Here is a 13,652-nt window from a genome sequence, read left to right as displayed (position 1 = left end):
AAAAATGAATTGGGACACAAGTGTGTCCAAGTTCATCTCAAATAAGATGAATTCAAATGTACATTTGTCTTGGTTCAATCTGAGTGTGTATTTTTTAAAAATATTTGTTAGTTTTTTATTTTCAAATGTTTTGATATAATAAAATAAATTTAAATTGTTATATCAAAATTTTTGAATATCAAAGCTAACAAAATAAAGGTTAAATTCTACTATTAGTTCATGTATTTAGCAAAAGTTGTGGATTTAGTCCTTGCACTTTTATTTGATCAATTTTAGTCTTTGTACTTTTCGAATTGGTAAATTTAGTCCACGTATTTTTTAAAATTTTAAATTTTAGTCCTGGCCCAAATAGTAGCAATTAAATATATTTAGTTAAATTCAATTACTACGTCTTGTACTATGCATACATTTGTAGATTTGGTCCATTTTCTCCAATTGGATCATTCTGAGTCCCTATACTTTTTAAAATTTGAAATTTCAATTTTAACACAAATGACATTTAGTAATCCATTAATTAGATTTTTAGTGACTAATATGTGAAAATAATAAGCTAACAACATGTCATTACACATATGAAAATATGTTTGGCGCATCATATTTTGAAAATAGCATAATTTTACTTAATTATTTAACAATATTGTTTGGTGAGAATTAAAATTTTAAAATTTGGGTGCAATGGTAAGACATATTACACTTGCAAGAAGAGAATTGGATTCAAACTTTAGAGACAACATCGTTGAGAAGGACAATTATGATCTGAAAATATAGAGGAAAACCAACATGAAAAGCAAAATAAAAATAAAAATAATAGAAAAACAATTTAATCAGTAAAGTATAAAGTTGAGTGGATAAAATTTTAAAATTTGGAGATAGTGGTAAGATATATTGCATTTGTAAGAAGAGAATTGGGTTCAAACTCTAGAGGCAACATCGTTGGGAAGGACAATCACGATTCCTGAAAATAAACCATAAAACCAACATGAAAAGTAGAAAAAAAACAAGTAGAAAAACAATTTAATCAGTAAAATATAAAATTGAGTGTATAAAAAACCTATTTTACATATTTCAATAAATAAATAAATAAGCTTAGGGCACAAAAAAGAACAAAAAGTTATCCAAACCATGATATTTGAATAGTTTTTGAAATTAAAAAAGAAACCACTATTACTCAATTGGATCTAGTTTTATTTTTATTTAATTAACAATTATTTTTAAAATTTTAACAATTTTTAAAATATATTTATATTTAAAATAATTAAAAAACTTGTACTACATGTGAACTTTGATCTAATGTGCAATGTTATACATAAAACTTTAAATGTAATTTAGATTTATACAAAAATATTTTATTTTGATTCAGCTATACACATTTAAAGAAATAAATATATCAATTTATTTATATATTAGATAAATACAGTTATTTGTGTATGTAATATATAAATGCAAAATGATTCTATCTTGATTATTGTATTAGTAATTTGAGAAAAACGAATCAAATAAAATTCCCGTGCATAAAATTGCATGAAATTGAAGTTTATGTATAACATTACTCATTTGATCAAAGTTCATGCTTAATTTTAAAAATTATCCCTAAAAGTAATTTTCAAAAACATATTATATAAAAATTAATGACAAATATCAAATTTGTTTTAGTATTTGGTATACAAACATTGTACCAAATAATTCCCTAATTTATATATGTACTTTAATCATATGTGTAATTTAATACATGAACATACATAAATTTTAATTTGGTGAAATTTTAAATATAAAACTTTAATTTTGATTTAATTGTATACATCTAAAAGAAATAAAAATATATACATTTATTCTCATATTAAATTTAATATAATTATTTGCGCATACAATATATCAACATATAATAATGTTAATTCGATAATGTTTCAAATCAAAATCTCATATATAAAACCATAAGAAAATTAAAATTCATATATTACAGAACATTCCACGTTAGATTAAAATTCTTATATAATTGTGATATTTTTCCCCAAAAATTATTTTTATGTACTTAAAAGTTACTGTTTTTAAATATTTATGGAAAGAAATTTATAACTTCACTAAATAATGTTCAGAAGTAATAACATAAAATCTATCTTCTCAAAATAAGATAATAAAAAATCCATTTATATGAAAAAACTAAAAAATCTAATCTAATTGGACCCATTTTTCTAATATTTTCAGTAGGGTCAGCTTAGGGATGTGCATCATTCTGCCTGTTTGCACATTTTTGTTTCTGAATACCCCTATTTAGACCTTAGTGTTTTGGGGGTGGAATAAATGAACAGGGGTTTAACACAAGCTTCTATCTTTTCTTTTTCTTTCAGGCAAAATGACAAACACCTTGTCTACAACAATGAAACTCCTCCACCACGACATTTCTAGTTTCCTCAAGCATCAAAAACAGGTGCCTGCAACTGGATTTTTTGAAGTTGTTCAATCGTTCCGAGGTCTATTCTTTGAGCTCGAAAAAAGAAATGGAAAAACGAGAAATCAACACAGCATGCTTGAAGGCCAAAGACCAATCCAACCACCAAGCTGAAATAAGACTACTTTAAATCAAAGCAAGTAATAATCAAAGATATAGTACATGATATCACAGAGAACAAGAACGATATAAATACCCTTTTCTAATATTTTAGTTCTCATTATGTGAAAAATGGAAGATAGCATAAGGTGTAAAACAAAAACTAGTTCTGTAATGACATAATGATAAATTTAGCCCTCAATGTTTATATCTTTTATCAATTTGATGCTTATTCTTTCTCTTTTGAGCTAAATTTGATCATTATCCTTTCAAAAATAGTCAAATCACCTTTTTTTTAACAAAAGTACTGACTAAAATATTTTTTTTAACATGTTGGCAATTCACTTGTACTTCATACTGTCAAGACACTATTTATCTTATATGGTATGTCAAAAATAATTGAAAACTTATAAAAATATTGAAATAAATAAAATAAATTCAAAATTAAAAAAAATATAAAAAAGTCCATAAAAATTAAAATAAAATAAAATGGAAGTATACACAGATGGCCATGTGAGCTGCCATGTTTAAAAATTATAAGTTTTAGTCAGTATATTTGTTAAAAAAACAATTTGTTTCTTTTTGAAAGGTCAAATTCAACTATTTTTAAAAGGTTTAGGGTCAAATTTAGCTTCAAAAAAGAATACAAAAGATGTAAATATTAAGGGCTTAATTTATCATTATGCCTTCCCTAATTAATGCAACATCCACCCACCTATGTTGCTTTCTAAGTCTTCATTTTTCTTTAAGTATCCGTGTCCGACATATATTAGAACAATGGTATGGGATATGACTAAAAGATTGAACACATCCATGTCGAACACATAACTGTGACTGACAGACTCGAGTATGGGTAACATAGGCATCCATTCCCAATCATCCACTACAACTATACATTATCCATACAATTTTATCACATTCATGCATTTAAAGAACCAAACTTGATCTAGTTATCTAAAGAACATCAAGCCATTTACATGTGTGTGCGTGTGTGCGTGTGTACTCATCTTTGAAAGTATAGGCAAAAGAAAGGCAAGCAAGGATGTAGAGAACATACCGATCACCAGGAAGCTCCACTTGAGAGCACCAGCCACCTACAAGTCCAAGTTACAAGTTTAACATGAAGCTCGACTATTTTAGAATGATAATAATTATCGTTTTCACAATGAAGATGTGTAAATAAATACCTGAGAATGACTAAACATTTGCAATTTACTCTTGCCTTCTTATCAACTTCACCAATTACCAAAGCATGAATATCGTTGCCCTGCAAATACATATCCAAAAATAAATTTCACACACTTAATTGAGATTGTTCTAGAGGAGATATCCGCATTCTACATATTAAGCTCCAATCTTAGTCTAGTACTAACTTAAGGATGTTAAAACCTAGTAAAACTCTCATTAGGTGGAGCCAAACTCAAAACCAAAACATCAACCGGCTATAAGAGAACGACTTTCGAGCTGTTAAAGCTCTAACTTGACAGCAACATCTTCAAAAAGAGAAGTAGTTGCAGCGTCGCATTTTTGTTGACGTGCTTTCTAACTCACGTAGTCATGCTGCTTTAGAAAAATTAGCTCAAAAATAAAGAAAACAGAAATCTTTCTTTAGGAAACTTCAAAAATGAATCGTAAATTAAAGGTTAAAAAATAACAGTTTAGCCAGAATCTTTCTGAATGCCTGAACCTCACCTGACTCTAGATGCAGGTGGTCATACAACTCCGCCTCGGCAGACTCATCATTGGTTCGTAAATCTCCATTTTAGACATTCTAGATTCTTTGACTTCCGACTATTTATAAAATCCCTCATTGAGACCACTTCCTTTGGACATAAGTTGCAATGTTGTGCCCCTAACAACCCAACCAGTAACTTCAGGTTTATCTTCAAAGGGATTCAGAGAATGCACACTTTTATCATCCAGTTCTACACCATACATAAATGGCAGTCTCAGTATTAGAAAACTCTCGGGTGGTAAGATCACTTTACATCCAAGGCTGAACTGCAACTTTTGCTCACGGTCTGGAACCGTTGCGGGCAAGCAAGATGCCTGCAACAAATTCTTACTATTAATTTAGAGGAAGTAACAGCAACAATATCACTGATAGCTTAGGAAAAGCATATTTAAGCTTAAGATGCTTCATTCACATGAAAAATCCATTCCATAGAAGCTATCAAGCTTCACTGTATTATCATCAAGTTGCTATGATATCAATAAAGGGAAAATCAGCTGACAACATAAATAAGTGCACCTGTTTAAATCCTTAAGCTCGTAAGGTTTAACCAGGAGTAACAAAAACATCATTTTAATATCAAAAATTGTGGAAGTAAAGCTCATTCATGAAAAGGAGAGATATACCTTAAATTGTATAATCGGACAAGTTGCCAGAACAACAGGAAAGGGAGGTGTGACCTGGAAGCAGATTCTACAGATTAGCCACATTGTAATTCAAGGTTATGAAAAAAAAGGGGTAAATTAAACATGTAATCGCCTAAAATGTAGAAGAAACTTCTATCAGTTGGGCATAACTTAATTTTAGTTCCAGAATCACAGTTAAGAGCAATCATTCCCAGAAAATGAATTAGGCATTAAACACTCAAAATATAGTATTTAATGAACCCTAAACGTATCCAGAAGCATCTACTTTCTAGCCTAAGTGATGATACTATAAATTTTATCATAGATTATGTCACTAAAACCGAAAAGTTATTATGTCAGTTCGAAATTTTCAAGCATCTGAGAAACAAACAGGCATGCAATTATTAAATTCCATATCAACAGGGCATATAGCCATTAAATTGACACACTACTTTTCAAATAAGTTGAAGAAAGTTTTTAACGAAAGCGTGATAGAGTTTTGAGACTCATACCACAAAAATTCTCTGAAGCTGTGATATTGTGCCAGCAAACTTAACCTTAGGTGGTTCCTTTTTGTTCCTGGAAGACCTGCAGTGCGGACACTTCAGGTATATTGGTAAATCTCTATTCAACATGGAGAAAGTGGATCCACTATCATCAAGGCTAACAGCATGGAAGCCTTTTTCAAGGTCTTTTCCAGCAACAGGCACACCTGCTGCATTCACAGGTGTCTTATTATGGTCCTCAGGCATAGAAAGCTGTGTCAGCCCATCTTTAAAGACATTACTATTTGCTACCACCTTTTTTTCCTCATCCTTGTTTTTCACCTTGTTTACAGGAGTAGCAGCAGCAATAACACCATTTGTATTCAGATTAACTTTACCCTGCCCACCATTCTTCCTCAACTCTGAAGAATCTGCCAATGTATGATCTGAAGCTTCCACAGAACAAGTGGTATGAGATTCTTCAAACAATGAATATGGAGGCCCAAGTTGATTGAGATGCTCTGGGTTCAATAAGAAACGATGGCCATGTGGGCATTCGTGCTCAAAACCAACATATGCCATCACATGCTTCGTGTCTGAGTTTCGTTTTGCCTTTTCATCATTGCTCACATTCACAGGAACAAAATTACTGCCTATTCGTAGAAAAGGGTCACTATCTGCAGCTGCACTACCATCAGAACTTACTTGATTCATGTTTTGCATAACAGACATCTTTACAGGTTTTTGAGATCCTTGAGCAACAGTTGCATGAGCCCCTTCCAAACTCAGAGCACTTGCCTTATTTTTCTTTATTCCTTTTTCTGACCCCGATAAAGGTTGCTTCCTCTGCTGAAGAGGAGGGAAACCTGAATCTGTAGCTGCTGATCCAGCAACAACTTCTGAAAAAGGTTTTTTCATTGTGAAATTGGGAAGGCCTCTACCAAAACTGATCTTGTTACCATTGAACTTGCTGATTTCCAAGGGTTTTCTAGGATTTTCAACAGCAGTCTCTATTTCTCCAGAACAGAACTCTGTGGAACTAGCCTTCTTTAATTGAACATCAGCATTGAACTCAGCCTTAGTATCGCTGCTTGACCTACCCACAGAACCTAGTTGCATAGTTCTTGTTGATAAGCCATTTGGGGTTTTCTGTTTCTCTAAAAGTATTTTCCACTTTAAAAGGAACTTCTCAGTGGCACTGAACCCACTCTGAAGTAAACCTTTAGAAGGTTCATAGTACCTTGAACTGCCAATACGAATCAAACTCCAAGAAGATGACTGAATTGGTCCTTTGCTGCTTACTTCTGGTAGCTGGAGCGCTGACAGAAGCTTATCACAATCAGGAAAGCAATTGGAGGTAATGTTTGCCGATTCAAAATCAAAAGCATCAGACCGCAATCGCCGTGTTCGACCACAAGCACAAGCATGAAGAAAGACATATCCACTTGAATGAGGCTTCGTCAAAGTTCCTGAAGGCAACTCATCAGTCTGAAGATCATGTCTTCGGTGCAAACATGGTTTTCCAGTCAAACTAACAGCATCACAAAGTTGCCTTCCAGATTTCCACATTGACGTGCATTCTTCCTCCAGCTTCTTTGCAAAAAGTTCCACTGCAGGTCCCCTGACCATCGAGTGAAAAGCATGCAAAGCCTTTTGTAAATGAGCTTCATGCTGTGATGTGGGATAACAAGCAGGCAAGTCTTTCAAATAAATATCTTTTGCAGCTGGAAGGGCCCTTTCACACCACAAACTAGAGAACTTTGCGTTAAGCCCTTTACCACTTTCCAACCATGATACTGCAATATCTAGAGATTCACTGCTTCTAGAAGCAAGCCCTTCACTCTGCCCAGCAACGGTACCTCGACGAGGTTTTCTTTTACCAATTTCAGTTTCATCTATACACCTACGCTTTGCAGAGAGCAGCCCATGTAGAATAAGCTGACTAGAAGACAGCCATATATCTAAAGTTGGGAGTTCAGGCGTGGTCAAAGTCTTCGCAGAGGCGGCTGAGGCAGTTGAGGCAGCGGCGGCAGCGGCAGCAACAGCCACCATGCCAACACCAGCAGCGGGGCCACTGTTGGTGTTAGCAACCAGTCCCCCTCTTCCCCTCAAAATATCTGACTGCCTGTAGATAAATTCCTTCAAAGATGATAGATCCTCTTTGTTTGAACTCTGACTATGAGTTTCGAGCAAAAACGAATCTGACGTTGCTTTTCCATTCAAAACATCTTCCACAAGACCAATGGCAAACTCCAGAGATTCCCTTCTCTTATATGTTGACTTGTCAAGAAGTACAACAGCCCTAGATGCATCAAGAGAAAATAGAGGAGCTGAATTTGAAACACTCCCACTTCTTGACCCACCATGGCTGCCTTCTGAACCTGAGAGTGTTCGACATTTCTTAATTAAAAAACGGATCTGTGCCTCAAGGGATGACTGCAGTTTCTTCCGAAAACCACCTTCCGATTTACTTGCAGGACGTGCTAACACTACTACAGAAGCAGAACCTTTCATAGGCAAGGTTGGCTTTGCTAAACTGCTTGAACTAGAAGCATGATTAAGTGAGGGTGCCTTTACTGACTCTTCACTACTATTAGAACTAGAATTTGGTACATCAGAGAAGTCATCAACAAAAACAAATAGCATCACTGGAGTACACTGACCCGGAAACAAAGAAGTATAGGAACCTAAACCTAACATGAGAGAGATAGCTGAAGCATTTCGTCCCAACATGCCACCACTTCTACCTGGAGAAGTGTTGGCAGCAGTTGCCGTTGTCAAAGGGCGAGAAGACAAAGAAGAATGAGGTCTTGACGGCAATGGTGGTGTTGTTTGAGATTTCACATATGGGATTAAGGCATGCTTAGCAGCTTGCAACACCCGAAATTTTTTCAAATTTTGAGTATCAAAGCAAGATCCCTCCTGAATATATATGATTATATGGCAGACCTGCATTGCTAATCGAGTTAATCACAGACATATCAACTATTAGTAAGCATTCAACAATATGCTTTCTAATAGGGTTTGTAACATAGTATCAAGTTTCCAATTGCCCATAGTACTATCATATAAGACAAATGGTAATCAAATAGACTTCAAAAAGTAAAGCTTTAATGCCAGATAATTAACACACTGATATTGAAATACCACAACAAAATTCCCTTTTTTGGTAAGTATTGCTTGCCTCAATGATCTCAAATTTATGTTCTGAACTCATAATTAAGGAATTTAATGTCAAGATTCAGCTAAAGTTGTGAGTATATTTAATGCAAACACACACAGAGACACTCAATTTCAACTAAAAAGAAAGCTTAATCTTGAATTCAGTTAATTCATTAAAAAGAAACTATATATTCAGTACCACAATCAAATTCTAAAATCTATACTAAAAACTAATGCTTTTAATTGAATAAGATACACCAATTTAAAACTTACAGAGAACATAAAAAGCAAGCCTTGAAGATCCCCGAACTCCCGTTCCTCCAAAACCCCATCAAAATCCGACCCGGAACTCAATGACCCATCAAAAGCCGGGCAACCATTTGAAGAAAACTGTAAGAACAAAATCCTTTTATCTTCCTCATGAAAGTAACTAATTCTCCTATACTTAAACCAATCCTTAAGTTCATCCTTGTCGATAGACAAAACCCGGTCCATCTGACCTGACCCGAACACGTTGGACTCTACAACCCGGTTAATGAGCTGCGAAGAGTCGTCGGGTCTCCGAGATACGAAGCCCACCACCACGACGCCGTCGAGAGAACGGGGAAATGACGGCGTTGGAGGCGGGGGATTCGAAGAAGAAGAAGACGAAGGAGAAGAAGTGGGTACAGGTGACGGAGGTGGGCGGGTCAAAACCCGCATTGAAGGCGGGTTAGGAGAGTCCATTATTGAGAGAACAAAAATAGGGAATACAAAAAACGGGTTGCTATGTGGGTTTTAGATTTGCCGGACCTCCATTGAAAAGGAATTTACAAAGTAGAAACGGAGGCTTTGGTCTAGGAGCAAGAGAAAATCTCATACTTTTTTCCTTTTTTTTTAATTAAGAAAAATAATTGAAATATAATTATATACCTAAAATAGGAAAACCTGAGTTTCAAATTAGGAAAAGTTCATAAATTTTTTGATTTCCCAATCTATCTACTAGAGCGAAACCAGTAATTAATTCTCTGCATTCTGTAAGCTCGTTAAGAGAATAGATGCTGGTTACAAATTTTAAAGATACTCTATACTCAAGATAAAGATTAAACCCTTAACAACTAATTAAAGTAAGAGAGAGCCTTATCATTTCACCTAACTTCAGTAGTTAAAATACATAAAATTTTTAAATTAACCTTAAAATACTCATATTATATGGTTTTTTCACTTGATTATGGTGAATTTTTTTTATTTTTTCAAATGCTTAATGTACGATTAAAATTCGAAATATATTCATTTTGTAATTTAAGATCTATTTTTTTAATTTATTACTTAAAGTGTGTCAAATTTATGTTTTTTTTTCTCTTCTTTTAACAAAAAAAAGGGTATATTTAACCAAGGTCACTTGGCATTCCTTCAAAAATATACCATTTTTCTATGATAATATATATATAAATCATGAAAAAATTGTAAAAAAATAGAAATAATATATAAAAATTAAAAAAATAAATATTTTAATTATAAAAATGGAAAGAACTAATAAAATATAGAAATAATCTAAAAAATATATGAGAAATAATTAAATATATAAAAATTTCAAAAAAAATATGTAAAATCTAAATATATAAATTATAAGATTTATTATAATGAAAAGAAATTAATAAAATATATAAAACTAGTTTTTATTCCCCTGCGATGCATAAATTAATGATGTGTAAAATGAAGTTTTAAAAAAATTAAAAAAATCCAAAATTTTAATTTAAATAAAGTAAAAAGTGCTTAAAATTTAATACAAAATATAATTATTTTTATAATCTTTTGAATAATTTATCACACAGATTTTTAATTTAAATTAAGTTCAAAAAAATATTATTTTTATTGAATTTATAAATGTAAATAATTTTTTTAAATTGAAAATGTCATATTTTAATTATAATTTTTAAATAAAAAGTTTTGAATTTTTATTTGAATAAAGTTAAACATGTTTAAATTTAACATAAAATATAATTTATTTTTACAATGTTTTATATAATTTATTATACAGGTTTTTTAATTTTTTAAAAATATTTTTATTGAATACTCTTTTAGAAATATAAATAATTTCAAAAAATGAAAATGTGGAGTTTTAATTATAATTTTTAATGGTTTAAAATATGTTTGTTCAGAAGTTTTAAAAATTTTAAACTTATTTTTGTAGACATTTTTAAATTTGTTTATAAAATTATTATGTAAATACCTTTTTTAATGTAATATAATTTTAAATTTTAAAAATATTCAACAATTTAATAAAGTTAAAATGCAAAAAATTGTAATTACTTGTACGGTCACCGGTAATCATCTTTTCATGTGAGCATTCTCCTTATAAAAGATTTACGTGAATAAATAATATAATATAATATAATATAACAATATAATAAAACTAATAATAATAAATAAATAAAATATCTTGAAATTGCCCAAATTTGGCTCAGTGTAAAATTTTGCCCAAACACATCCATATTTACAAAAGATTAACCTAACCCAAACCCATTTTAGATCGATTCATATTATTTTTTAATTTTTAAAAATATTTATATTATATTATTTTAATGTTTAATAATTTTATATATTTTTATTTATTGAAAATTTTTATATAATCATCTTAACATTACTTTAATGTAAATTAAAGTAATCTTATATATTTAATATAGATTTATTTTTTTAATGTGTTATAAATTACATAATATATAAAAATACATAATATAAAGTATTATAAACTTAAAAATGGAATATTCAAGACCGAGCTCGGCCCATATTTTAAATGTGTCTATTTTTTTTGCCCAAGTCTGTTTTTCGAGCTTAATACTTTTATTCAAACCTTTTCAAATTCTGAGCAAGCCTTCGAACCTAGACAGGTAACTCAACTCATGAACATTTCTAATTTAGAATATACCGACCAATCAAACATATAATTTTATTTTAAGGGATAGCCACGGACAATGCCAAAATTTTATTTTAAGGGGCCAAGATTAAATTATATCTTTTAAAGGATTAAAATATAATTTTATCATTATATTAACATATCTTTTTTCGTAATTAAACTGAAATTTTATTATATTGGGGCTAAATTAATCATTGCATTAACTTAAAATTTTGAAAATTTTGAAAGGGATTATAAGAAAAAAGTTTCAACATTTTGAGAGGACCAAGACCCTGCTTGCCTCATGGTGCTATTCCTAAATTGAGCGGACCTTTCTTTCATTGTTCCACTATTATCTTGCTTTGTCTCCGAATTGTTAAAAAATATTATGTATTTGATGTATAAATATGAAAGAATTATCTAAAATATATTATTTAAATATTTTTAAATTTATTGAATAATAGTTTTTTTGGATTGCATCCGTTTAAAAGTTAAATATATAAAGATATTGATTGAGTCTTAACTTTATTGGCATCAACATTGTTGTCAATGCAAAATAATATGGATTCGAGTGAATTATGGGTAATTCTAAATTTTGTGTAAAATAGAATATATATGATCAAAACCTATAACGAGATTATTCAAATATATATATATGAATAAAATAATAATTTGGAATAAACGAATATCTTTTTAAAAGTTAATATACCTAATTACCTAGCAATACCAATTAATTATATATTAAAGAAATTATAATTAATGTTTATTAATTTAGTAAAAAAAAGTAAATTTGAATATTTATTTCCTATAAAAAATTTGATTAATAAGAAAGGAATTTCAAGTCCACAAAAAATTATTTATTTATTTAAAAAAATATTACAAATTTGAAAAGTGTAAAAAAAAACTAAAACAAAGCAAAAAGAATCTCAAGATCCCTAAATATAGGATCAATCACTTATTACGGAAGCTAAATAAAGTATTAAAAGTAATAACTTTTTTTTTAATTTAATAATAATAATAATAATGCGTAGGGAATACGCACATGATGTGTTAGTTCACCGAGCAAATATTATATATGCTAAAGGGTTAATTTATTTATGAATCCTCAAACTATGATCTGGATTATAAATTAGTCCTAGATTTTAAAATGTTCTAATTGAATTATCAAAGTATCGATATTATAACAATCAGATCCTTTTGTTAGTCTAGACATCAATTTATGACTTAAATATCGGCTTGGGTACAATGCGAATAAGCATGAATAACACGATGATCAAATTGTAAATATATATATCTACGAAATGAATGGTTTGGATTTTACGTGTTTAAATAAAACTAATTGGTCTAAATTTTAATGACATCATCTAATTCTTTTAACACGTAAATTGTCTATGTGATAGGTACATGCCCGTTTGCAATTTGATTTGTGTATCTTTAATACACTTCATATTCGAATTTACTTTTATTAACTTAATTGATGTTTTACTTTTATTAACTAAATTGATGTTTAGGCTAACGGAAGGGCCTTATTGTTATATATCGATATTTTAATAACTCAATTAAAATATTTTAAAATTTAGGGATTAGTTGGAAAAGTTTGATGTAACTAACCCTAAGATAAATTTAATAATATGATACATTAATTTCGTATTTTTTGAAATTTTTAAATACATATTTATTTTATTTTATGATTATGTGATATTTGAATATAATTTTATTTTTGGTAAACTATACAAATTGTTATTAATTTGTTAGTAAGTTTAAATTTTGGTCACTCAATTTTAAAAAAGTTATAAAATAATCACTGAACAATTCGAAAGTTCCCATTTAAATCACAAGGCTATTAAAATTGTTGTTGTACGACTTTCTCGGTTTGCATCGATTGCACCAATTAAAAGCTCTCATTCCCTTTCTCTTATAGAATTCAGTTTTTTTATTTCTTAAAACGACTTAGAAAGTTACGAATCTGTGAAACGAAATTTAATTTATTTATTTTTTATCTTTAACACTGCCATCAGATCGACTTAAATATAAGGTATGTTCTTTTACTCATCGATTGGTACTAATCCATCATACCAATCCCGATTGTCTAATAATCACTTAGAGTTCACTAGCCAAGCTTAAAAAAAAGTATCAGCCCAGTGACTAAGATAAACACTTTCAAATAGTTTAATGATTATTTTGTAACTTTTTGAAGTTAAGTGGGCAAAAAATAAATTTACTAATA

General features: G+C 30.2%; 1 protein-coding gene across 4 annotated transcripts; it reads right to left on the bottom strand.

The window, feature by feature from the left end:
• Positions 1-2,052: 2,052 nt before the first annotated feature.
• Positions 2,053-9,435, bottom strand: LOC121212671 (uncharacterized). Of its 4 annotated transcripts, none has more exons than XM_041085910.1 (7): positions 8,824-9,435; positions 5,416-8,337; positions 4,904-4,957; positions 4,238-4,594; positions 3,733-3,812; positions 3,603-3,639; positions 2,053-2,567 (listed from the first exon to the last, which is right to left on the bottom strand). In XM_041085910.1, exons 1-4 carry the CDS (start codon positions 9,274-9,276, stop codon positions 4,337-4,339), a joined length of 3,687 nt encoding a protein of 1,228 aa, XP_040941844.1. In that variant the 5' UTR covers positions 9,277-9,435; the 3' UTR covers positions 2,053-2,567; positions 3,603-3,639; positions 3,733-3,812; positions 4,238-4,336. The 4 variants fall into 4 exon arrangements, with proteins under 4 accessions (XP_040941844.1, XP_040941843.1, XP_040941845.1 ...); XM_041085909.1 differs by having other exon boundaries at positions 2,053-2,556; XM_041085911.1 differs by having other exon boundaries at positions 2,053-2,475.
• Between the last annotated feature and the right edge of the window lie 4,217 nt (positions 9,436-13,652).

The sequence above is a fragment of the Gossypium hirsutum genome, chromosome A13 (assembly GCF_007990345.1).
Source record: "Gossypium hirsutum isolate 1008001.06 chromosome A13, Gossypium_hirsutum_v2.1, whole genome shotgun sequence".
Taxonomy (NCBI): Eukaryota; Viridiplantae; Streptophyta; class Magnoliopsida; order Malvales; family Malvaceae; genus Gossypium; species Gossypium hirsutum.
This window is presented reverse-complemented; position numbering and strand designations above follow the sequence as displayed.